This window comes from Bombina bombina, chromosome 2 (genome assembly GCF_027579735.1).
Source record: "Bombina bombina isolate aBomBom1 chromosome 2, aBomBom1.pri, whole genome shotgun sequence".
Classification (NCBI taxonomy): Eukaryota; Metazoa; Chordata; class Amphibia; order Anura; family Bombinatoridae; genus Bombina; species Bombina bombina.
The window spans coordinates 6,202,539-6,227,216 of NC_069500.1; the positions used below are offsets into that span (position 1 = coordinate 6,202,539).

At 56.6% G+C, this 24,678-nt stretch overlaps 1 protein-coding gene across 1 annotated transcript in view; it reads right to left on the reverse strand.

Annotated features, from left to right (window-relative positions):
- The window catches only part of LOC128646832 (uncharacterized), a 355,386-nt gene that overhangs the window by 54,392 nt on the left and 276,316 nt on the right, over positions 1-24,678 (reverse strand). The window contains exons 14-15 of the mRNA XM_053699630.1: positions 21,023-21,250; positions 993-1,210 (exon numbers count right to left, since the gene is read on the reverse strand). Coding sequence (XP_053555605.1) covers positions 993-1,210; positions 21,023-21,250 — 446 coding nt within the window. The remainder of the gene's footprint in view (positions 1-992; positions 1,211-21,022; positions 21,251-24,678) is intronic.

Sequence of the window (24,678 nt, forward strand, 5' to 3'; positions counted from 1 at the left end):
GTTACATCAGCTATCAGCACACTGTATAGATATGATCAGTTACATCAGCTATCAGCACACTGTATAGATATGATCAGTTACATCAGCTATCAGCACACTATATAGATATGGTCAGCTATCAGCACACTGTATAGATATGATCAGTTACATCAGCTATCAGCACACTGTATAGATATGATCAGTTACATCAGCTATCAGCACACTGTATAGATATGATCAGTTACATCAGCTATCAGCACACTATATAGATATGATCAGTTACATCAGCTATCAGCACATTATATAGATATGATCAGTTACATCAGCTATCAGCACACTGTATAGATATGATCAGTTACATCAGCTATCAGCACACTGTATAGATATAATCAGTTACATCAGCTATCAGCACACTGTATAGATATAATCAGTTACATCAGCTATCAGCACACTGTATAGATATAATCAGTTACATCAGCTATCAGCACACTGTATAGATATGATCAGTTACATCAGCTATCAGCACACTGTATAGATATGATCAGTTACATCAGCTATCAGCACACTATATAGATATGGTCAGCTATCAGCACACTGTATAGATATGATCAGTTACATCAGCTATCAGCACACTGTATAGATATGATCAGTTACATCAGCTATCAGCACACTGTATAGATATGATCAGTTACATCAGCTATCAGCACACTATATAGATATGATCAGTTACATCAGCTATCAGCACATTATATAGATATGATCAGTTACATCAGCTATCAGCACACTGTATAGATATGATCAGTTACATCAGCTATCAGCACACTGTATAGATATGATCAGTTACATCAGCTATCAGAACACTGTATAGTTAATTGACCAAATAATTAAACATCCGTCCCATTTACAGTGGGCATTCATTAGAAATTCAGCATCTAAACAAGTGGTCATTGGGACATTTCTCTCTCCAGCACCTTCTGGTGTCCTCATGAGTCTCTCCATAGTCTCCTGCTCACCTTTACTCCTCTGTGTAACGTATATGAAGCCATCGGAATCTTGTATTCCCAGATCACCAGAGTGAAGCCAGCCATCCTTGTCCAGCACTTTCCTGGTCTCTTTTTCCATGCCCAGGTATCCCATAAAAATGTGTCGTCCCCAAAGACAGATCTCTCCAACAGTCTCAGTATTTATCGCTTTTATACGTGTCCTGCAGCCTGGGAGCTTCTGCCCGCAGCTGAAATTATATATATATCAGCTACTCACCCCAAATCACTCAGCCGTTCCCCCATCCCAGCATCTCAGGCAGTGCCCGGCTGTGTCTCACCCCCCCTTTGTTGTGTCTCAGGCAGTGCCCGGCTGTGTCTAACCCCCCTTTGTTGTGTCTCAGGCAGTGCCCGGCTGTGTCTCACCCCCTTTGTTGTGTCTCAGGCAGTGCCCGGCTGTGTCTCACCCCCCTTTGTTGTGTCTCAGGCAGTGCCCGGCTGTGTCTCACCCCCCTTTGTTGTGTCTCAGGCAGTGCCCGGCTGTGTCTCACCCCCCTTTGTTGTGTCTCAGGCAGTGCCAGGTTGTGTCTCACCCCCGTTTGTTGTGTCTCAGGCAGTGCCAGGCTGTGTCTCACCCCCCTTTGTTGTGTCTCAGGCAGTGCCCGGCTGTGTCTCACCCCCCTTTGTTGTGTCTCAGGCAGTGCCAGGCTGTGTCTCACCCCCCTTTGTTGTGTCTGAGGCAGTGCCGGCTGTGTCTCACCCCCCTTTGTTGTGTCTCAGGCAGTGCCCGGCTGTGTCTCACCCCCCTTTGTTGTGTCTCAGGCAGTTCCGGCTGTGTCTCACCCCCCTTTGTTGTGTCTCAGGCAGTGCCCGGCTGTGTCTAACCCCCCTTTGTTGTGTCTCAGGCAGTGCCGGCTGTGTCTCACCCCCCTTTGTTGTGTCTCAGGCAGTGCCGGCTGTGTCTCACCCCCTTTGTTGTGTCTCAGGCAGTGCCCGGCTGTGTCTCACCCCCCTTTGTTGTGTCTCAGGCAGTGCCCGGCTGTGTCTCACCCCCCTTTGTTGTGTCTCAGACAGTACCAGGCTGTGTCTCACCCCCTTTGTTGTGTCTCAGGCAGTGCCGGCTGTGTCTCACCCCCTTTGTTGTGTCTCAGGCAGTGCCCGGCTGTGTCTCACCCCCCTTTGTTGTGTCTCAGGCAGTGCCGGCTGTGTCTAACCCCCCTTTGTTGTGTCTCAGGCAGTGCCCGGCTGTGTCTCACCCCCTTTTGTTGTGTCTCAGGCAGTGCCCGGCTGTGTCTAACCCCCTTTTGTTGTGTCTCAGGCAGTGCCAGGCTGTGTCTCACCCCCTTTGTTGTGTCTCAGGCAGTGCCGGCTGTGTCTCACCCCCTTTGTTGTGTCTCAGGCAGTGCCCGGCTGTGTCTCACCCCCTTTTGTTGTGTCTCAGGCAGTGCCCGGCTGTGTCTAACCCCCTTTTGTTGTGTCTCAGGCAGTGCCAGGCTGTGTCTCACCCCCTTTGTTGTGTCTCAGGCAGTGCCCGGCTGTGTCTCACCCCCTTTGTTGTGTCTCAGGCAGTGCCGGCTGTGTCTCACCCCCCTTTGTTGTGTCTCACCCCCCCTTTGTTGTGTCTCAGGCAGTGCCCGGCTGTGTCTCACCCCCTTTGTTGTGTCTCAGGCAGTGCCCGGCTGTGTCTAACCCCCCTTTGTTGTGTCTCAGGCAGTGCCGGCTGTGTCTCACCCCCTTTGTTGTGTCTCAGGCAGTGCCGGCTGTGTCTCACCCCCTTTGTTGTGTCTCAGGCAATGCCCGGCTGTGTCTCTCCCCCCTTTGTTGTGTCTCACCCCCCTTTGTTGTGTCTCAGGCAGTGCCCGGCTGTGTCTCACCCCCTTTGTTGTGTCTCAGGCAATGCCCGGCTGTGTCTCTCCCCCCTTTGTTGTGTCTCACCCCCCTTTGTTGTGTCTCAGGCAGTGCCGGCTGTGTCTCACCCCCTTTGTTGTGTCTCAGGCAGTGCCCGGCTGTGTCTCACCCCCCTTTGTTGTGTCTCAGGCAGTGCCCGGCTGTGTCTCACCCCCCTTTGTTGTGTCTCAGGCAGTGCCAGGCTGTGTCTCACCCCCCTTTGTTGTGTCTCACCCCCCTTTGTTTTGTCTCAGGCAGTGCCCGGCTGTGTCTCTCCCCCCTTTGTTGTGTCTCACCCCCCTTTGTTGTGTCTCAGGCAGTGCCAGGCTGTGTCTCACCCCCCTTTGTTGTGTCTCAGGCAGTGCCCGGCTGTGTCTCACCCCCCTTTGTTGTGTCTCAGGCAGTACCAGGCTGTGTCTCACCCCCCTTTGTTGTGTATCAGGCAGTGCCCGGCTGTGTCTCACCCCCCTTTGTTGTGTCTCAGGCAGTACCCGGCTGTGTCTCACCCCCCTTTGTTGTGTCTCAGGCAGTGCCGGCTGTGTCTCACCCCCTTTGTTGTGTCTCAGGCAGTGCCGGCTGTGTCTCACCCCCCTTTGTTGTGTCTCAGGCAGTGCCAGGCTGTGTCTCACCCCCCTTTGTCGTGTCTCAGGCAGTACCAGGCTGTGTCTCACCCCCTTTGTTGTGTCTCAGGCAGTGCCGGCTGTGTCTCACCCCCCTTTGTTGTGTCTCAGGCAGTGCCAGGCTGTGTCTCACCCCCCCTTTGTTGTGTCTCAGGCAGTACCAGGCTGTGTCTCACCCCCCTTTGTTGTGTCTCAGGCAGTGCCGGCTGTGTCTCACTCCCCTTTGTTGTGTCTCAGACAGTGCCCGGCTGTGTCTCACCCCCCTTTGTTGTGTCTCAGGCAGTGCCCGGCTGTGTCTCACCCCCCTTTGTTGTGTCTCAGGCAGTGCCCGGCTGTGTCTCACCCCCCTTTGTTGTGTCTCAGGCAGTGCCAGGCTGTGTCTCACCCCCCTTTGTTGTGTCTCAGGCAGTGCCCGGCTGTGTCTCACCCCCCTTTGTTGTGTCTCAGGCAGTGCCAGGCTGTGTCTCACCCCCCTTTGTTGTGTCTCAGGCAGTGCCCGGCTGTGTCTCACCCCCCTTTGTTGTGTCTCAGGCAGTGCCCGGCTGTGTCTCACCCCCCTTTGTTGTGTCTCAGGCAGTGCCCGGCTGTGTCTCACCCCCTTTGTTGTGTCTCAGGCAGTGCCGGCTGTGTCTCACCCCCCTTTGTTGTGTCTCAGGCAGTGCCCGGCTGTGTCTCACCCCCCTTTGTTGTGTCTCACCCCCCTTTGTTGTGTCTCAGGCAGTGCCCGGCTGTGTCTCACCCCCCTTTGTTGTGTCTCAGGCAGTGCCCGGCTGTGTCTCACCCCCCTTTGTTGTGTCTCAGGCAGTGCCGGCTGTGTCTCACCCCCCTTTGTTGTGTCTCAGGCAGTGCCCGGCTGTGTCTCACCCCCCCTTTGTTGTGTCTCAGGCAGTGCCCGGCTGTGTCTCACCCCCCTTTGTTGTGTCTCAGGCAGTGCCGGCTGTGTCTCACCCCCCTTTGTTGTGTCTCAGGCAGTGCCCGGCTGTGTCTCACCCCCCTTTGTTGTGTCTCAGGCAGTGCCCGGCTGTGTCTCACCCCCCTTTGTTGTGTCTCAGGCAGTGCCCGGCTGTGTCTCACCCCCTTTGTTGTGTCTCAGACAGTGCCCGGCTGTGTCTCACCCCCCTTTGTTGTGTCTCAGGCAGTGCCCGGCTGTGTCTCACCCCCCTTTGTTGTGTCTCAGGCAGTGCCAGGCTGTGTCTCACCCCCCTTTGTTGTGTCTCAGGCAGTGCCCGGCTGTGTCTCACCCCCCTTTGTTGTGTCTCAGGCAGTGCCGGCTGTGTCTCACCCCCTTTGTTGTGTCTCAGGCAGTGCCGGCTGTGTCTCACCCCCATTTGTTGTGTCTCAGGCAGTGCCAGGCTGTGTCTCACCCCCCATTTGTTGTGTCTCAGGCAGTGCCAGGCTGTGTCTCACCCCCCTTTGTTGTGTCTCAGGCAGTGCCCGGCTGTGTCTCACCCCCCTTTGTTGTGTCTCAGGCAGTGCCCGGCTGTGTCTCACCCCCCTTTGTTGTGTCTCAGACAGTGCCCGGCTGTGTCTCACCCCCCTTTGTTGTGTCTCAGGCAGTGCCCGGCTGTGTCTCACCCCCCTTTGTTGTGTCTCAGGCAGTGCCCGGCTGTGTCTCACCCCCCTTTGTTGTGTCTCAGGCAGTACCAGGCTGTGTCTCACCCCCCTTTGTTGTGTCTCAGTCAGTACCAGGCTGTGTCTCACCCCCCTTTGTTGTGTCTCAGGCAGTGCCCGGCTGTGTCTAACCCCCCTTTGTTGTGTCTCAGGCAGTACCAGGCTGTGTCTCACCCCCCTTTGTTGTGTCTCAGGCAGTGCCAGGCTGTGTCTCACCCCCTTTGTTGTGTCTCAGGCAGTGCCCGGCTGTGTCTCACCCCCCTTTGTTGTGTCTCAGGCAGTGCCCGGCTGTGTCTCACCCCCCTTTGTTGTGTCTCACCCCCCTTTGTTGTGTCTCAGGCAGTGCCCGGCTGTGTCTCACCCCCCTTTGTTGTGTCTCACCCCCCCTTTGTTGTGTCTCAGGCAGTACCAGGCTGTGTCTCACCCCCCTTTGTTGTGTCTCAGGCAGTACCAGGCTGTGTCTCACCCCCCTTTGTTGTGTCTCAGGCAGTGCCCGGCTGTGTCTCACCCCCCTTTGTTGTGTCTCAGGCAGTGCCCGGCTGTGTCTCACCCCCCTTTGTTGTGTCTCAGGCAGTGCCCGGCTGTGTCTCACCCCCCTTTGTTGTGTCTCAGGCAGTGCCAGGCTGTGTCTCACCCCCTTTGTTGTGTCTCAGGCAGTGCCCGGCTGTGTCTCACCCCCCTTTGTTGTGTCTCAGGCAGTGCCCGGCTGTGTCTCACCCCCCTTTGTTGTGTCTCAGGCAGTGCCCGGCTGTGTCTCACCCCCCTTTGTTGTTTCTCAGGCAGTGCCAGCTGTGTCTCACCCCCCTTTGTTGTGTCTCAGGCAGTGCCCGGCTGTGTCTCACCCCCCTTTGTTGTGTCTCAGGCAGTGCCAGGCTGTGTCTCACCCCCCTTTGTTGTTTCTCAGGCAGTGCCAGCTGTGTCTCACCCCCCTTTGTTGTGTCTCAGGCAGTGCCCGGCTGTGTCTCACCCCCCTTTGTTGTGTCTCAGGCAGTGCCAGGCTGTGTCTCACCCCCCTTTGTTGTGTCTCAGGCAGTGCCCGGCTGTGTCTCACCCCCCTTTTTTGTGTCTCACCCCCCTTTGTTGTGTCTCAGGCAGTGCCCGGCTGTGTCTCACCCCCTTTGTTGTGTCTCAGGCAGTGCCAGGATGTGTCTCACCCCCCTTTGTTGTGTCTCAGGCAGTGCCAGGATGTGTCTCACCCCCCTTTGTTGTGTCTCAGGCAGTGCCAGGATGTGTCTCACCCCCCTTTGTTGTGTCTCAGGCAGTGCCCGGCTGTGTCTCACCCCCTTTGTTGTGTCTCAGGCAGTGCCCGGCTGTGTCTCACCCCCCTTTGTTGTGTCTCAGGCAGTGCCCGGCTGTGTCTCACCCCCTTTGTTGTGTCTCAGGCAGTGCCCGGCTGTGTCTCACCCCCCTTTTTTGTGTCTCACCCCCCTTTGTTGTGTCTCAGGCAGTGCCGGCTGTGTCTCACCCCCCTTTGTTGTGTCTCGGCAGTGCCCGGCTGTGTCTCACCCCCCCTTTGTTGTGTCTCAGGCAGTGCCGGCTGTGTCTCACCCCCCTTTGTTGTGTCTCAGGCAGTGCCCGGCTGTGTCTCACCCCCCTTTGTTGTGTCTCAGACAGTGCCCGGCTGTGTCTCACCCCCCTTTGTTGTGTCTCAGACAGTGCCCGGCTGTGTCTCACCCCCCTTTGTTGTGTCTCAGACAGTGCCCGGCTGTGTCTCACCCCCCTTTGTTGTGTCTCAGGCAGTACCAGGCTGTGTCTCACCCCCCTTTGTTGTGTCTCAGGCAGTGCCAGGCTGTGTCTCACCCCCCTTTGTTGTGTCTCAGGCAGTGCCCGGCTGTGTCTCACCCCCCTTTGTTGTGTCTCAGACAGTGCCCGGCTGTGTCTCACCCCCCTTTGTTGTGTCTCAGACAGTGCCAGGCTGTGTCTCACCCCCCTTTGTTGTGTCTCAGACAGTGCCCGGCTGTGTCTCACCCCCCTTTGTTGTGTCTCAGACAGTGCCAGGCTGTGTCTCACCCCCTTTGTTGTGTCTCAGGCAGTGCCGGCTGTGTCTCACCCCCCTTTGTTGTGTCTCAGGCAGTGCCGGCTGTGTCTCACCCCCTTTGTTGTGTCTCAGGCAGTACCGGCTGTGTCTCACCCCCCTTTGTTGTGTCTCAGGCAGTGCCAGGCTGTGTCTCACCCCCCTTTGTTGTGTCTCAGGCAGTGCCGGCTGTGTCTCACCCCCCTTTGTTGTGTCTCAGGCAGTGCCCGGCTGTGTCTCACCCCCCTCTGTTGTGTCTCAGGCAGTGCCAGGCTGTGTCTCACCCCCCTTTGTTGTGTCTCAGGCAGTGCCCGGCTGTGTCTCACCCCCCTTTGTTGTGTCTCAGGCAGTGCCAGGATGTGTCTCACCCCCCTTTGTTGTGTCTCAGGCAATGCCCGGCTGTGTCTCACCCCCCTTTGTTGTGTCTCAGGCAGTGCCCGGCTGTGTCTCACCCCCCTTTGTTGTGTCTCAGGCAATGCCCGGCTGTGTCTCACCCCCCTTTGTTGTGTCTCAGGCAGTGCCCGGCTGTGTCTCACCCCCCTTTGTTGTGTCTCAGGCAATGCCCGGCTGTGTCTCACCCCCCTTTGTTGTGTCTCAGGCAATGCCCGGCTGTGTCTCACCCCCCTTTGTTGTGTCTCAGGCAGTGTCTCACCCCCCTTTGTTGTGTCTCACCCCCCTTTGTTGTGTATCAGGCAGTGCCAGGCTGTGTCTCACCCCCCTTTGTTGTGTCTCAGGCAGTGCCCGGCTATGTCTCACCCCCCTTTGTTGTGTCTGAGGCAGTGCCGGCTGTGTCTCACCCCCCTTTGTTGTGTCTCAGGCAGTGCCCGGCTGTGTCTCACCCCCCTTTGTTGTGTCTCAGACAGTACCAGGCTGTGTCTCACCCCCCTTTGTTGTGTCTCAGGCAGTGCCCGGCTGTGTCTCACCCCCCTTTGTTGTGTCTCAGGCAGTGCCCGGCTGTGTCTCACCCCCCTTTGTTGTGTCTCAGGCAGTGCCGGCTGTGTCTCACCCCCCTTTGTTGTGTCTCAGGCAGTGCCGGCTGTGTCTCACCCCCCTTTGTTGTGTCTCAGGCAGTGCCGGCTGTGTCTCACCCCCCTTTGTTGTGTCTCAGGCAGTGCCCGGCTGTGTCTCACCCCCCCTTTGTTGTGTCTCTCCCCCCTTTGTTGTGTCTCACCCCCCTTTGTTGTGTCTCAGGCAGTGCCAGGATGTGTCTCACCCCCCTTTGTTGTGTCTCAGGCAGTGCCAGGCTGTGTCTCACCCCCCTTTGTTGTGTCTCAGGCAGTGCCAGGCTGTGTCTCACCCCCTTTGTTGTGTCTCAGGCAGTGCCAGGCTGTGTCTCACCCCCTTTGTTGTGTCTCAGGCAGTGCCCGGCTGTGTCTCACCCCCCTTTGTTGTGTCTCAGGCAGTGCCAGGCTGTGTCTCACCCCCCTTTGTTGTGTCTCTCCCCCCTTTGTTGTGTCTCAGGCAGTGCCGGCTGTGTCTCACCCCCCTTTGTTGTGTCTCAGGCAGTGCCCGGCTGTGTCTCACCCCCCTTTGTTGTGTCTCAGGGCAGTGCCAGGCTGTGTCTCACCCCCCTTTGTTGTGTCTCAGGCAGTGTCTCACCCCCCTTTGTTGTGTCTCTCCCCCCTTTGTTGTGTCTCAGGCAGTGCCAGGCTGTGTCTCACCCCCCTTTGTTGTGTCTCAGGCAGTGCCCGGCTGTGTCTCACCCCCCTTTGTTGTGTCTCAGGCAGTGCCGGCTGTGTCTCACCCCCCTTTGTTGTGTCTCAGGCAGTGCCGGCTGTGTCTCACCCCCCTTTGTTGTGTCTCAGGCAGTGCCGGCTGTGTCTCACCCCCCTTAGTTGTGTCTCAGGCAGTGCCCGGCTGTGTCTCACCCCCCTTTGTTGTGTATCAGGCAGTGCCCGGCTGTGTCTCACCCCCCTTTGTTGTGTCTCAGGCAGTGCCCGGCTGTGTCTCACCCCCCTTTGTTGTGTATCAGGCAGTGCCAGGCTGTGTCTCACCCCCCTTTGTTGTGTCTCAGGCAGTGCCCGGCTGTGTCTCACCCCCCTTTGTTGTGTCTCAGGCAGTGCCGGCTGTGTCTCACCCCCCTTTGTTGTGTCTCAGGCAGTGCCCGGCTGTGTCTCACCCCCCTTTGTTGTGTCTCAGGCAGTGCCAGGCTGTGTCTCACCCCCCTTTGTTGTGTCTCAGACAGTGCCCGGCTGTGTCTCACCCCCCTTTGTTGTGTCTCAGGCAGTGCCCGGCTGTGTCTCACCCCCCTTTGTTGTGTCTCAGGCAGTACCAGGCTGTGTCTCACCCCCCTTTGTTGTGTCTCAGACAGTGCCCGGCTGTGTCTCACCCCCCTTTGTTGTGTCTCAGGCAGTACCAGGCTGTGTCTCACCCCCCTTTGTTGTGTCTCAGGCAGTGCCGGCTGTGTCTCACCCCCCTTTGTTGTGTCTCAGGCAGTACCGGCTGTGTCTCACCCCCCTTTGTTGTGTCTCAGGCAGTGCCAGGCTGTGTCTCACCCCCCTTTGTTGTGTCTCAGACAGTGCCCGGCTGTGTCTCACCCCCCTTTGTTGTGTCTCAGGCAGTACCAGGCTGTGTCTCACCCCCCTTTGTTGTGTCTCAGGCAGTGCCCGGCTGTGTCTCACCCTCCTTTGTTGTGTCTCAGGCAGTGCCCGGCTGTGTCTCACCCCCCTTTGTTGTGTCTCAGGCAGTGCCAGGCTGTGTCTCACCCCCCTTTGTTGTGTCTCAGGCAGTGCCCGGCTGTGTCTCACCCCCTTTGTTGTGTCTCACCCCCCTTTGTTGTGTCTCACCCCCCTTTGTTGTATCTCACCCCCCTTTGTTGTGTCTCACCCCCCTTTGATGTGTCTCAGGCAGTGCCCGGCTGTGTCTCACCCCCCTTTGTTGTGTCTCAGGCAGTGCCCGGCTGTGTCTCACCCCCCTTTGTTGTGTCTCAGGCAGTGCCCGGCTGTGTCTCACCCCCCTTTGTTGTGTCTCAGGCAGTGCCAGGCTGTGTCTCACCCCCTTTGTTGTGTCTCACCCCCCTTTGTTGTGTCTCACCCCCCTTTGTTGTGTCTCACCCCCCTTTGTTGTGTCTCAGGCAGTGCCAGGCTGTGTCTCACCCCCCTTTGTTGTGTCTCAGACAGTGCCCGGCTGTGTCTCACCCCCCTTTGTTGTGTCTCAGGCAGTGCCAGGCTGTGTCTCACCCCCCTTTGTTGTGTCTCAGGCAGTGCCAGCTGTGTCTCACCCCCCTTTGTTGTGTCTCAGGCAGTGCCAGCTGTGTCTCACCCCCTTTGTTGTGTCTCAGGCAGTGCCAGGCTGTGTCTCACCCCCCTTTGTTGTGTCTCTCCCCCCTTTGTTGTGTCTCACCCCCCTTTGTTGTGTCTCAGGCAGTGCCAGGATGTGTCTCACCCCCCTTTGTTGTGTCTCAGGCAGTGCCAGGCTGTGTCTCACCCCCCTTTGTTGTGTCTCAGGCAGTGCCAGGCTGTGTCTCACCCCCTTTGTTGTGTCTCAGGCAGTGCCAGGCTGTGTCTCACCCCCTTTGTTGTGTCTCAGGCAGTGCCCGGCTGTGTCTCACCCCCCTTTGTTGTGTCTCAGGCAGTGCCAGGCTGTGTCTCACCCCCCTTTGTTGTGTCTCTCCCCCCTTTGTTGTGTCTCAGGCAGTGCCAGGCTGTGTCTCACCCCCCTTTGTTGTGTCTCAGGCAGTGCCAGGCTGTGTCTCACCCCCCTTTGTTGTGTCTCAGGCAGTGCCAGGCTGTGTCTCACCCCCCTTTGTTGTGTCTCAGGCAGTGTCTCACCCCACTTTGTTGTGTCTCTCCCCCCTTTGTTGTGTCTCAGGCAGTGCCAGGCTGTGTCTCACCCCCCTTTGTTGTGTCTCAGGCAGTGCCCGGCTGTGTCTCACCCCCCTTTGTTGTGTCTCAGGCAGTGCCGGCTGTGTCTCACCCCCCTTTGTTGTGTCTCAGGCAGTGCCGGCTGTGTCTCACCCCCCTTTGTTGTGTCTCAGGCAGTGCCCGGCTGTGTCTCACCCCCCTTTGTTGTGTATCAGGCAGTGCCCGGCTGTGTCTCACCCCCCTTTGTTGTGTCTCAGGCAGTGCCCGGCTGTGTCTCACCCCCCTTTGTTGTGTATCAGGCAGTGCCCGGCTGTGTCTCACCCCCTTTTGTTGTGTCTCAGGCAGTGCCCGGCTGTGTCTCACCCCCCTTTGTTGTGTCTCAGGCAGTACCAGGCTGTGTCTCACCCCCCTTTGTTGTGTCTCAGGCAGTGCCCGGCTGTGTCTCACCCCCCTTTGTTGTGTCTCAGGCAGTGCCCGGCTGTGTCTCACCCCCCTTTGTTGTGTCTCAGGCAGTGCCAGGCTGTGTCTCACCCCCCTTTGTTGTGTCTCAGGCAGTGCCCGGCTGTGTCTCACCCCCTTTGTTGTGTCTCACCCCCCTTTGTTGTGTCTCACCCCCCTTTGTTGTATCTCACCCCCCTTTGTTGTGTCTCACCCCCCTTTGTTGTGTCTCACCCCCCTTTGATGTGTCTCAGGCAGTGCCCGGCTGTGTCTCACCCCCCTTTGTTGTGTCTCAGGCAGTGCCCGGGTGTGTCTCACCCCCCTTTGTTGTGTCTCAGGCAGTGCCCGGCTGTGTCTCACCCCCCTTTGTTGTGTCTCAGGCAGTGCCAGGCTGTGTCTCACCCCCTTTGTTGTGTCTCACCCCCCTTTGTTGTGTCTCACCCCCCTTTGTTGTATCTCACCCCCCTTTGTTGTATCTCACCCCCCTTTGTTGTGTCTCAGGCAGTGCCAGGCTGTGTCTCACCCCCCTTTGTTGTGTCTCAGGCAGTGCCGGCTGTGTCTCACCCCCTTTGTTGTGTCTCAGGCAGTGCCCGGCTGTGTCTCACCCCCCTTTGTTGTGTCTCAGGCAGTGCCGGCTGTGTCTCACCCCCCTTTGTTGTGTCTCAGGCAGTGCCCGGCTGTGTCTCACCCCCCTTTGTTGTGTCTCAGACAGTGCCCGGCTGTGTCTCACCCCCCTTTGTTGTGTCTCAGGCAGTGCCAGGCTGTGTCTCACCCCCCTTTGTTGTGTCTCAGGCAGTGCCAGCTGTGTCTCACCCCCCTTTGTTGTGTCTCAGGCAGTGCCAGCTGTGTCTCACCCCCTTTGTTGTGTCTCAGGCAGTGCCAGGCTGTGTCTCACCCCCCTTTGTTGTGTCTCTCCCCCCTTTGTTGTGTCTCACCCCCCTTTGTTGTGTCTCAGGCAGTGCCAGGATGTGTCTCACCCCCCTTTGTTGTGTCTCAGGCAGTGCCAGGCTGTGTCTCACCCCCCTTTGTTGTGTCTCAGGCAGTGCCAGGCTGTGTCTCACCCCCTTTGTTGTGTCTCAGGCAGTGCCAGGCTGTGTCTCACCCCCTTTGTTGTGTCTCAGGCAGTGCCCGGCTGTGTCTCACCCCCCTTTGTTGTGTCTCAGGCAGTGCCAGGCTGTGTCTCACCCCCCTTTGTTGTGTCTCTCCCCCCTTTGTTGTGTCTCAGGCAGTGCCAGGCTGTGTCTCACCCCCCTTTGTTGTGTCTCAGGCAGTGCCAGGCTGTGTCTCACCCCCCTTTGTTGTGTCTCAGGCAGTGCCAGGCTGTGTCTCACCCCCCTTTGTTGTGTCTCAGGCAGTGTCTCACCCCCCTTTGTTGTGTCTCTCCCCCCTTTGTTGTGTCTCAGGCAGTGCCAGGCTGTGTCTCACCCCCCTTTGTTGTGTCTCAGGCAGTGCCCGGCTGTGTCTCACCCCCCTTTGTTGTGTCTCAGGCAGTGCCGGCTGTGTCTCACCCCCCTTTGTTGTGTCTCAGGCAGTGCCGGCTGTGTCTCACCCCCCTTTGTTGTGTCTCAGGCAGTGCCGGCTGTGTATCACCCCCCTTTGTTGTGTCTCAGGCAGTGCCCGGCTGTGTCTCACCCCCCTTTGTTGTGTATCAGGCAGTGCCCGGCTGTGTCTCACCCCCCTTTGTTGTGTCTCAGGCAGTGCCCGGCTGTGTCTCACCCCCCTTTGTTGTGTATCAGGCAGTGCCAGGCTGTGTCTCACCCCCCTTTGTTGTGTCTCAGGCAGTGCCCGGCTGTGTCTCACCCCCCTTTGTTGTGTCTCAGGCAGTGCCCGGCTGTGTCTCACCCCCCTTTGTTGTGTCTCAGGCAGTGCCCGGCTGTGTCTCACCCCCCTTTGTTGTGTATCAGGCAGTGCCAGGCTGTGTCTCACCCCCCTTTGTTGTGTCTCAGGCAGTGCCCGGCTGTGTCTCACCCCCCTTTGTTGTGTCTCAGGCAGTGCCAGGCTGTGTCTCACCCCCCTTTGTTGTGTCTCTCCCCCCTTTGTTGTGTCTCAGGCAGTGCCAGGCTGTGTCTCACCCCCCTTTGTTGTGTCTCAGGCAGTGCCAGGCTGTGTCTCACCCCCCTTTGTTGTGTCTCAGGCAGTGCCAGGCTGTGTCTCACCCCCCTTTGTTGTGTCTCAGGCAGTGTCTCACCCCCCTTTGTTGTGTCTCTCCCCCCTTTGTTGTGTCTCAGGCAGTGCCAGGCTGTGTCTCACCCCCCTTTGTTGTGTCTCAGGCAGTGCCCGGCTGTGTCTCACCCCCCTTTGTTGTGTCTCAGGCAGTGCCGGCTGTGTCTCACCCCCCTTTGTTGTGTCTCAGGCAGTGCCGGCTGTGTCTCACCCCCCTTTGTTGTGTCTCAGGCAGTGCCCGGCTGTGTCTCACCCCCCTTTGTTGTGTATCAGGCAGTGCCCGGCTGTGTCTCACCCCCCTTTGTTGTGTCTCAGGCAGTGCCCGGCTGTGTCTCACCCCCCTTTGTTGTGTATCAGGCAGTGCCAGGCTGTGTCTCACCCCCCTTTGTTGTGTCTCAGGCAGTGCCCGGCTGTGTCTCACCCCCCTTTGTTGTGTCTCAGGCAGTGCCGGCTGTGTCTCACCCCCCTTTGTTGTGTCTTAGGCAGTGCCCGGCTGTGTCTCACCCCCCTTTGTTGTGTCTCAGGCAGTGCCAGGCTGTGTCTCACCCCCCTTTGTTGTGTCTCAGACAGTGCCCGGCTGTGTCTCACCCCCCTTTGTTGTGTCTCAGGCAGTGCCCGGCTGTGTCTCACCCCCCTTTGTTGTGTCTCAGGCAGTACCAGGCTGTGTCTCACCCCCCTTTGTTGTGTCTCAGACAGTGCCCGGCTGTGTCTCACCCCCCTTTGTTGTGTCTCAGGCAGTACCAGGCTGTGTCTCACCCCCCTTTGTTGTGTCTCAGGCAGTGCCGGCTGTGTCTCACCCCCCTTTGTTGTGTCTCAGGCAGTACCGGCTGTGTCTCACCCCCCTTTGTTGTGTCTCAGGCAGTGCCAGGCTGTGTCTCACCCCCCTTTGTTGTGTCTCAGACAGTGCCCGGCTGTGTCTCACCCCCCTTTGTTGTGTCTCAGGCAGTACCAGGCTGTGTCTCACCCCCCTTTGTTGTGTCTCAGGCAGTGCCCGGCTGTGTCTCACCCCCCTTTGTTGTGTCTCAGGCAGTGCCCGGCTGTGTCTCACCCCCCTTTGTTGTGTCTCAGGCAGTGCCAGGCTGTGTCTCACCCCCCTTTGTTGTGTCTCAGGCAGTGCCCGGCTGTGTCTCACCCCCTTTGTTGTGTCTCACCCCCCTTTGTTGTGTCTCACCCCCCTTTGTTGTATCTCACCCCCCTTTGTTGTATCTCACCCCCCTTTGTTGTGTCTCACCCCCCTTTGATGTGTCTCAGGCAGTGCCCGGCTGTGTCTCACCCCCCTTTGTTGTGTCTCAGGCAGTGCCCGGCTGTGTCTCACCCCCCTTTGTTGTGTCTCAGGCAGTGCCCGGCTGTGTCTCACCCCCCTTTGTTGTGTCTCAGGCAGTGCCAGGCTGTGTCTCACCCCCTTTGTTGTGTCTCACCCCCCTTTGTTGTGTCTCACCCCCCTTTGTTGTGTCTCACCCCCCTTTGTTGTATCTCACCCCCCTTTGTTGTGTCTCAGGCAGTGCCAGGCTGTGTCTCACCCCCCTTTGTTGTGTCTCAGGCAGTGCCGGCTGTGTCTCACCCCCTTTGTTGTGTCTCAGGCAGTGCCAGGCTGTGTCTCACCCCCCTTTGTTGTGTCTCAGGCAGTGCCAGCTGTGTCTCACCCCCCTTTGTTGTGTCTCAGGCAGTGCCAGCTGTGTCTCACCCCCTTTGTTGTGTCTCAGGCAGTGCCAGGCTGTGTCTCACCCCCCTTTGTTGTGTCTCTCCCCCCTTTGTTGTGTCTCACCCCCCTTTGTTGTGTCTCAGGCAGTGCCAGGATGTGTCTCACCCCCCTTTGTTGTGTCTCAGGCAGTGCCAGGCTGTGTCTCACCCCCCTTTGTTGTGTCTCAGGCAGTGCCAGGCTGTGTCTCACCCCCTTTGTTGTGTCTCAGGCAGTGCCAGGCTGTGTCTCACCCCCTTTGTTGTGTCTCAGGCAGTGCCCGGCTGTGTCTCACCCCCCTTTGTTGTGTCTCAGGCAGTGCCAGGCTGTGTCTCACCCCCCTTTGTTGTGTCTCTCCCCCCTTTGTTGTGTCTCAGGCAGTGCCAGGCTGTGTCTCACCCCCCTTTGTTGTGTCTCAGGCAGTGCCAGGCTGTGTCTCACCCCCCTTTGTTGTGTCTCAGGCAGTGCCAGGCTGTGTGTCACCCCCCTTTGTTGTGTCTCAGGCAGTGTCTCACCCCACTTTGTTGTGTCTCTCCCCCCTTTGTTGTGTCTCAGGCAGTGCCAGGCTGTATCTCACCCCCCTTTGTTGTGTCTCAGGCAGTGCCCGGCTGTGTCTCACCCCCCTTTGTTGTGTCTCAGGCAGTGCCGGCTGTGTCTCACCCCCCTTTGTTGTGTCTCAGGCAGTGCCGGCTGTGTCTCACCCCCCTTTGTTGTGTCTCAGGCAGTGCCGGCTGTGTCTCACCCCCCTTTGTTGTGTCTCAGGCAGTGCCCGGCTGTGTCTCACCCCCCTTTGTTGTGTATCAGGCAGTGCCCGGCTGTGTCTCACCCCCCTTTGTTGTGTCTCAGGCAGTGCCCGGCTGTGTCTCACCCCCCTTTGTTGTGTATCAGGCAGTGCCCGGCTGTGTCTCACCCCCTTTTGTTGTGTCTCAGGCAGTGCCCGGCTGTGTCTCACCCCACTTTGTTGTGTCTCAGGCAGTGCCAGGCTGTGTCTCACCCCCCTTTGTTGTGTCTCAGGCAGTGCCCGGCTGTGTCTCACCCCCCTTTGTTGTGTATCAGGCAGTGCCCGGCTGTGTCTCACCCCCCTTTGTTGTGTATCAGGCAGTGCCCGGCTGTGTCTCACCCCCCTTTGTTGTGTCTCAGGCAGTGCCGGTTGTGTCTTACCCCCCTTTGTTGTATCTCACCCCCCTTTGTTGTGTCTCAGGCAGTGCCCGGCTGTGTCTTACCCCCCTTTGTTGTATCTCACCCCCCTTTGTTGTGTCTCAGGCAGTACCAGGCTGTGTCTCACCCCCCTTTGTTGTGTCTCAGGCAGTGCCCGGCTGTGTCTCACCCCCCTTTGTTGTGTATCAGGCAGTGCCCGGCTGTGTCTCACCCCCCTTTGTTGTGTATCAGGCAGTGCCCGGCTGTGTCTCACCCCCCTTTGTTGTGTCTCAGGCAGTGCCGGTTGTGTCTTACCCCCCTTTGTTGTATCTCACCCCCCTTTGTTGTGTCTCAGGCAGTGCCCGGCTGTGTCTCACCCCCCTTTGTTGTGTCTCAGGCAGTGCCCGGCTGTGTCTCACCCCCCTTTGTTGTGTCTCAGGCAGTGCCAGGCTGTGTCTCACCCCCCTTTATTGTGTCTCAGGCAGTGCCAGGCTGTGTCTCATCCCCCTTTGTTGTGTCTCAGGCAGTGCCCGGCTGTGTCTCACCCCCCTTTGTTGTGTCTCAGGCAGTGCCGGTTGTGTCTCACCCCCCTTTGTTGTGTCTCAGGCAGTGCCGGCTGTGTCTCACTCCCCTTTGTTGTGTCTCAGGCAGTGCCCGGCTGTGTCTCACCCCCCTTTGTTGTGTCTCAGGCAGTGCCAGGCTGTGTCTCACCCCCCTTTGTTGTGTCTCAGGCAGTGCCAGGCTGTGTCTCACCCCCCTTTGTTGTGTCTCAGACAGTGCCCGGCTGTGTCTCACCCCCCTTTGTTGTGTCTCAGACAGTACCGGCTGTGTCTCACCCCCCTTTGTTGTGTCTCAGGCAGTACCAGGCTGTGTCTCACCCCCCTTTGTTGTGTCTCAGGCAGTGCCAGGCTGTGTCTCACCCCCCTTTGTTGTGTCTCAGGCAGTGCCGGCTGTGTCTCACCCCCCTTTGTTGTGTCTCAGGCAGTGCCGGCTGTGTCTCACCCCCCTTTGTTGTGTCTCAGGCAGTGCCGGCTGTGTCTCACCCCCTTTGTTGTGTCTCAGGCAGTGCCCGGCTGTGTCTCACCCCCCTTTGTTGTGTATCAGGCAGTGCCCGGCTGTGTCTCACCCCCTTTGTTGTGTCTCAGGCAGTGCCGGTTGTGTCTCACCTCCCTTTGTTGTGTCTCAGGCAGTGCCAGGCTGTGTCTCACCCCCCTTTGTTGTGTCTCAGGCAGTACCAGGCTGTGTCTCACCCCCCTTTGTTGTGTCTCAGACAGTGCCAGGCTGTGTCTCACCCCCCTTTGTTGTGTATCAGGCAGTGCCCGGCTGTGTCTCACCCCCCTTTGTTGTGTCTCAGACAGTGCCCGGCTGTGTCTCACCCCCCTTTGTTGTGTCTCACCCCCCTTTGTTGTGTCTCAGGCAGTGCCCGGCTGTGTCTCACCCCCCTTTGTTGTGTCTCAGGCAGTGCCCGGCTGTGTCTCACCCCCCTTTGTTGTGTCTCAGGCAGTGCCAGGCTGTGTCTCACCCCCCTTTGTTGTGTCTCAGGCAGTGCCAGGCTGTGTCTCACCCCCCTTTGTTGTGTCTCAGGCAGTGCCAGGCTGTGTCTCACCCCCCTTTTTTGTGTCTCACCCCCCTTTGTTGTGTCTCAGGCAGTGCCAGCTGTGTCTCACCCCCCTTTGTTGTGTCTCAGGCAGTGCCCGGCTGTGTCTCACCCCCCTTTGTTGTGTCTGAGGCAGTGCCGGCTGTGTCTCACCCCCCTTTGTTGTGTCTCAGGCAGTGCCCGGCTGTGTCTCACCCCCCTTTGTTGTGTCTGAGGCAGTGCCGGCTGTGTCTCACCCCCCTTTGTTGTGTCTGAGGCAGTGCCTGGCTGTGTCTCACCCCCCTTTGTTGTGTCTGAGGCAGTGCCGGCTGTGTCTCACCCCCCTTTGTTGTGTCTCAGGCAGTGCCCGGCTGTGTCTCACCCCCCTTTGTTGTGTCTCAGGCAGTGCCCGGCTGTGTCTCACCCCCCTTTGTTGTGTCTGAGGCAGTGCCGGCTGTGTCTCACCCCCCTTTGTTGTGTCTGAGGCAGTGCCGGCTGTGTCTCACCCCCCTTTGTTGTGTCTGAGGCAGTGCCGGCTGTGTCTCACCCCCCTTTGTTGTGTCTCAGGCAGTGCCCGGCTGTGTCTCACCCCCCTTTGTTGTGTCTAGGGCAGTGCCGGCTGTGTCTCACCCCCCTTTGTTGTGTCTCAGGCAGTGCCCGGCTGTGTCTCACCCCCCTTTGTTGTGTCTCAGGCAGTGCCCGGCTGTGTCTCACCCCCTTTGTTGTGTATCAGGCAGTGCCCGGCTGTGTCTCACCCCCCTTTGTTGTGTCTCAGACAGTGCCCGGCTGTGTCTCACCCCCCTTTGTTGTGTCTCAGGCAGTGCCCGGCTGTGTCTCACCCCCCTTTGTTGTGTCTCAGGCAGTGCCCGGCTGTGTCTCACCCCCCTTTGTTGTGTCTCAGACAGTGCCAGGCTGTGTCTCACCCCCCTTTGTTGTGTCTCAGACAGTGCCAGGCTGTGTCTCACCCCCCTTTGTTGTGTCTCAGACAGTGCCAGGCTGTGTCTCACCCCCCTTTGTTGTGTCTCAGACAGTGCCCGGCTGTGTCTCACCCCCTTTGTTGTGTCTCAGACAGTGCCAGGCTGTGTCTCACCCCCTTTGTTGTGTCTCAGACAGTGCCCGGCTGTGTCTCACCCCCCTTTGTTGTGTCTCAGGCAGTGCCAGGCTGTGTCTCACCCCCTTTGTTGTGTCTCAGGCAGTGCCCGGCTGTGTCTCACCCCCCTTTGTTGTGTCTCAGGCAGTGCCAGGCTGTGTCCCCACCCCCCTTTTGCTGTGTCTCAGACAGTGCCCGGCTGTGTCTCACCCCCCTTTGTTGTGTCTCAGGCAGTGCCAGGCTGTGTCTCACCCCCCTTTGTTGTGTCTCAGGCAGTGCCAGGCTGTGTCCCCACCCCCCTTTTGCTGTGTCTCAGACAGTGCCCGGCTGTGTCTCACCCCCCTTTGTTGTGTCTCAGGCAGTGCCAGGCTGTGTCCCCACCCCCCTTTTGCTGTGTCTCAGGCAGTGCCAGGCTGTGTCTCACCCCCGTTGCTGTGTCTCAGGCAGTGCCAGGCTGTGTCCCCACCCCCCTTTTGCTGTGTCTCAGGCAGTGCCAGGCTGTGTCTCACCCCCTTTGTTGTGTCTCAGGCAGTGCCAGGCTGTGTCTCACCCCCGTTGCTGTGTCTCAAACAGTACCAGGCTGTGTCCCCCCCCCCCCTTTGCTGTGTCTCAGGCAGTGCCAGGCTGTGTGTCCGCCCCCCCTTTGTTGTGTCTCAGACAGTGCCAGGCTGTGTCCCCCCCCCCCCCCTTTGCTGTGTCTCAGGCAGTACCAGGCTGTGTGTCCCCCCCCCCCCCCCCTTTGTTGTGTCTCAGACAGTGCCAGGCTGTGTCTCACCCCCCTTTGTTGTGTCTCAGGCTGTGCCTCTCCCCCCTTTGTTGTGTCTCAGACAGTACCGGCTGTGTCTCACCCCCTTTTGTTGTGTCTCAGACAGTGCCCGGCTGTGTCTCACCCCCCTTTGTTGTGTCTCAGGCAGTGCCCGGCTGTGTCTCACCCCCCTTTGTTGTGTCTCAGACAGTGCCCGGCTGTGTCTCACCCCCCTTTGTTGTGTCTCAGGCAGTGCCAGGCTGTGTCCCCACCCCCCTTTTGCTGTGTCTCAGGCAGTGCCAGGATGTGTCTCACCCCCTTTGCTGTGTCTAACCCCCTTTGTTGTGTCTCAGGCAGTGCCAGGCTGTGTCCCCACCCCCCTTTTGCTGTGTCTCAGGCAGTGCCAGGCTGTGTCTCACCCCCCTTTGTTGTGTCTCAGGCAGTGCCAGGCTGTGTCCCCACCCCCCTTTTGCTGTGTCTCAGACAGTGCCCGGCTGTGTCTCACCCCCCTTTGTTGTGTCTCAGGCAGTGCCAGGCTGTGTCCCCACCCCCCTTTTGCTGTGTCTCAGGCAGTGCCAGGATGTGTCTCACCCCCTTTGCTGTGTCTAACCCCCTTTGCTGTGCCTCAGGCAGTGCCAGGCTGTGTCTCACCCCCGTTGCTGTGTCTCACCCCCTTTGTTGTGTCTCAGGCAGTGCCAGGCTGTGTCTCACCCCCGTTGCTGTGTCTCAGGCAGTACCAGGCTGTGTCCCCCCCCCCCCCTTTGCTGTGTCTCAGGCAGTACCAGGCTGTGTCCCCCCCCCCCCTTTGCTGTGTCTCAGGCAGTGCCAGACTGTGTCTCACCCCCTTTGCTGTGTCTCAGGCAGTGCCAGGCTGTGTGTCCCCCCCCCTTTGCTGTGTCTCAGGCAGTGCCAGGCTGTGTCCCCCCCCCTTTTGCTGTGTCTCAGGCAGTGCCAGGCTGTGTGTCCCCCCCTCCCCCTTTGCTGTGTCTCAGGCAGTACCAGGGTGTGTCTCACCCCCCTTTGTTGTGTCTCAGGCAGTGCCCGGCTGTGTCTCATCCCCTTTGCTGTGTCTCAGGCAGTGCCCGGCTGTGTCTCACCCCCCTTTGTTGTGTCTCAGGCAGTGCCCGGCTGTGTCTCACCCCCTTTGCTGTGTCTCAGGCAGTGCCAGGCTGTGTCTCACCCCCTTTGCTGTGTCTCAGGCAGTGCCAGGCTGTGTGTGTCCCCCCCTCCCCCTTTGCTGTGTCTCAGGCAGTACCAGGGTGTGCTTCCCCTACCACAGGCGGCACTAGGGTGATTCTCACCTTCCTCTCCTCCACATTTCAGGCAGTGCCAGGCTGTGGAAACCGCTACTTTCCTCCAAGCCGTAACTCCCAAGCAGGGGCAGTGCCAGACTTCCGTAGTACTTCACCCTGTTTACATCAGGAGACACCAAACCCATATAACAATATCTGCACTGATCCAGGCCAAGTGCTTTCCGTGCCGGGTGAAATATAAAGTGCTTGGCAAGGGTGTAACCCCAAGGCACAGACCTAAGGAAAGAAGAGGAAAGATGATAAACATTACAGTACGGTGTAGAAACCAGCTGCACATTAACATGAGTTACATCAACTGACTGTGCGAGCGCGTGTGTGGCTAGAGGACTGTGCGAGCGCGCGTGTAGCTAGAGGACTGTGCGAGCGCGTGTGTAGCTAGAGGACTGTGCGAGCGCGTGTGGCTAGAGGACTGTGCGAGCGCGCGTGTAGCTAGAGGACTGTGCGAGCGCGCGTGTAGCTAGAGGACTGTGCGAGCGCGCGTGTAGCTAGAGGACTGTGCGAGCGCGCGTGTAGCTAGAGGACTGTGCGAGCGCGTGTGTAGCTAGAGGACTGTGCGAGCACGCGTGTGGCTAGAGGACTGTGCGAGCACGCGCGTGGCTAGAGGACTGTGCGAGCGCGCGTGTGGCTAGAGGACTGTGCGAGCGCGCGTGTAGCTAGAGGACTGTGCGAGCGCGCGTGTAGCTAGAGGACTGTGCGAGCGCGCGTGTAGCTAGAGGACTGTGCGAGCGCGTGTGTAGCTAGAGGACTGTGCGAGCGCGTGTGTAGCTAGAGGACTGTGCGAGCGCGTGTGTAGCTAGAGGACTGTGCGAGCGCGTGTGTGGCTAGAGGACTGTGCGAGCGCGTGTGTAGCTAGAGGACTGTGCGAGCGCGTGTGTAGCTAGAGGACTGTGCGAGCGCGTGTGTGGCTAGAGGACTGTGCGAGCGCGTGTGTAGCTAGAGGACTGTGCGAGCGCGTGTGTAGCTAGAGGACTGTGCGAGCGCGTGTGTAGCTAGCTGCTGTACAGCTATCACAGGATTAAAATGACAAAAGTATGTTGAAAAGGACCACATGGTTGCTTTGCTTCCCCAGAAAACTAGAAATTAACACCCGAATACCAGCAGTTTCTGTGTATTGGCCAATAACCTGGGTAATACCAGTGAGAATCCCTCTCTCTAGGGATGTGGACAGAACTGCCCACTCCTCTAGTTACCTGTCTATACCGCATCAACCCCTCCTCCTCGAGTGTTGTTCAGCCAAAAAAGGTGAAATGACCAATGAGCCACTAGAGCATCCACAAACTGTGTGAGGATCCCTGGACCTCACAAAGTACCTGGGATGTTTGTTGTTCAAATGAGAAGTCATCTGATCTTTTTCTGGGAAACCCCAAAGATCCACAATCTGATTGAACACATCCTGGAGAAGAAACCATCCCCCTGGATGCATAGACTGAAGACTGAGAAAATCTGCTTTGCAGTTGTAATGTTCACTCCTACAATACGAACTGCAGGGACTAGAGACAACTCCCCCCCGGGATGATAGATATAAGTCACTGCTGTGACATTGTCTTATTGAAAGTGTAGATGAGACTCCCTTTGCAACAGAGGCCAAGTCTGAAGAGCCCTAAAAAAAACCCCCAGAGTTCTAGAACATTTATTGGCAACTTTGTCTCTGAGAGCGCAAGGGGTTTGGGCTTCTCCAGAGACCCACAAAAAGCTCCCCAACCTTAAAAACTTGCATCTGACGTGATCACAGTCTAGGTAGGACAAGCAAAAGAAGCCCCTTGAATAATAAACCGTTGATTCCAGCCACCAAGTTAGACACTGATACTATTAATCTAGAAAAATCTTTTGAGATAGTCGAGTATGATCCCTGCAACAGTGACTAAGTATAAAAAGCTGAAGAGGTCTCATGTGAAATAGAACAAAAGGAATTGCATCCGAGTCATTTCTTAAAATCTATTGTGGACATAAACTCACCTTGCTGAACAAAAGGCAGAATAGTTGCCATTCGGAAAGATGGAATCCATACAAACCAGGTCTAAACGTACCTTCCATCTTTGGAACAATGAAAAGATTTAAATAAAATCCCATCCCCTGTTCCAGCAAAAAAAAAAAAAGTATCAATAACATAAGTTCTAGATCTGAAACGGACTGAAAAAAGTCTTGGGCCTTTAAGGGATTCCTTGGAATATTAGACAGGAAAAAACTTCCTCTGCGAGGCCTTGTTCTGAAACCTATCCAATAACCCTGGGGTACTATATTCAGAACCCAGGGATTTATAACAGACTGAAAAAGGAATAACCTGCCCCTTACCAGAGCCTCTGGATCGGGGGGCCGCACCTTCATGCAGACTTGAAAGTAGGGTGGTTTTTTGGCTTGCTTAGATATGTTCCAAATTGTACTAGGCCTGGGACAGAGGTATCAACTTTCTGTTTCTTGCTCTGACTAAAGGAACGAAAAGGATTGGAGGCTTTAGATTTCCCCTTGGACTTTTTGTCCTGAGGAAAAAACGCCCCTTTACATCCAGTAACAGTAGAAAGTATAGAATCTAAATCAGAGCCAAACTATTCCTTTTCCTGAAAAAAACAACCAGATAAAAGTCTGGATTTAGACACCATTTCAGCAGACCAAGACTTAAGCCATAAAGCTCTGCTAAAAAGAAGTGCCAGACATGTTTTTAACATTAATTAAAGGGACATAAAACAAGTTGGGATAGAGACAAAATATAATAATATGTACTTTAATTACGTTACCTGCACATTTATACTGCAGTGCCTCCCATTAAACCTTTAAGTTTCCGAATTAAAGAGCTCTAACTCCCCCCACACATTTCCTTCTATGGCTGTATCTATATCTACTATTGATTAGGTAGAATGCAGAAGTGAACACTCATTATCCGCTGGAGCAGGCCTAGAAGCAAATAAGCTGCTGTGAAATACAATGCCTGTGTTTCTGATGCTAAACACTGATGGGGGTGGATCAGACTACTCCAGACAGCATGGCTATGTAAGTAATTTTGCTTATTTTTGAAAATTATTTAAAAATATTTGCCAGCAATTTTTAAACAATTTTTTAATGCAAACTATTTTTACTTAATTAGCCCTTTTAGGATATGCACAGATCTCAACCTGTTTTATGGCACTTTAATGTCAAGTACAGCATCACAAATAAAGGAATTAGCACTTTTAAGCGATGCCAAGAGGTTCAAAATATCTTCACTAGCAGAAAACGTCTCTGTAGAAGCAGCAGCAGCTACATCAACCAAAGAGATAGCAAATAACCTGCTCGCAGAAGGCCTTCTCTGAAAGAATTCTAACTTCCTATCTAAAGTAATAATATAATAGACAAGAGACTAACGGCTAGATTTAGAGTTCTGTAGCCAAAGGGGTGCGTTAGCTACGCTGGCTTTTTTTCCCCGGCACCTTTTAAATACCGCTGGTATTTAGAGTTCACAGAATGACTGCGTTAGGCTCCAAAAAAGGGAGCGTATAGCATATTTACTGCCACTGCAACTCTAAATACCAGCGTTGCTTACGGACGCGGCCAGCTTCAAAAACGTGCTCGTGCACGAATCCCCTATAGAAAACAATGGGGCCGTTTGAGCTGAAAAAAAAAACCTAACACCTGCAAAAAAGCAGCGTTCAGCTCCTAACGCAGCCCCATTG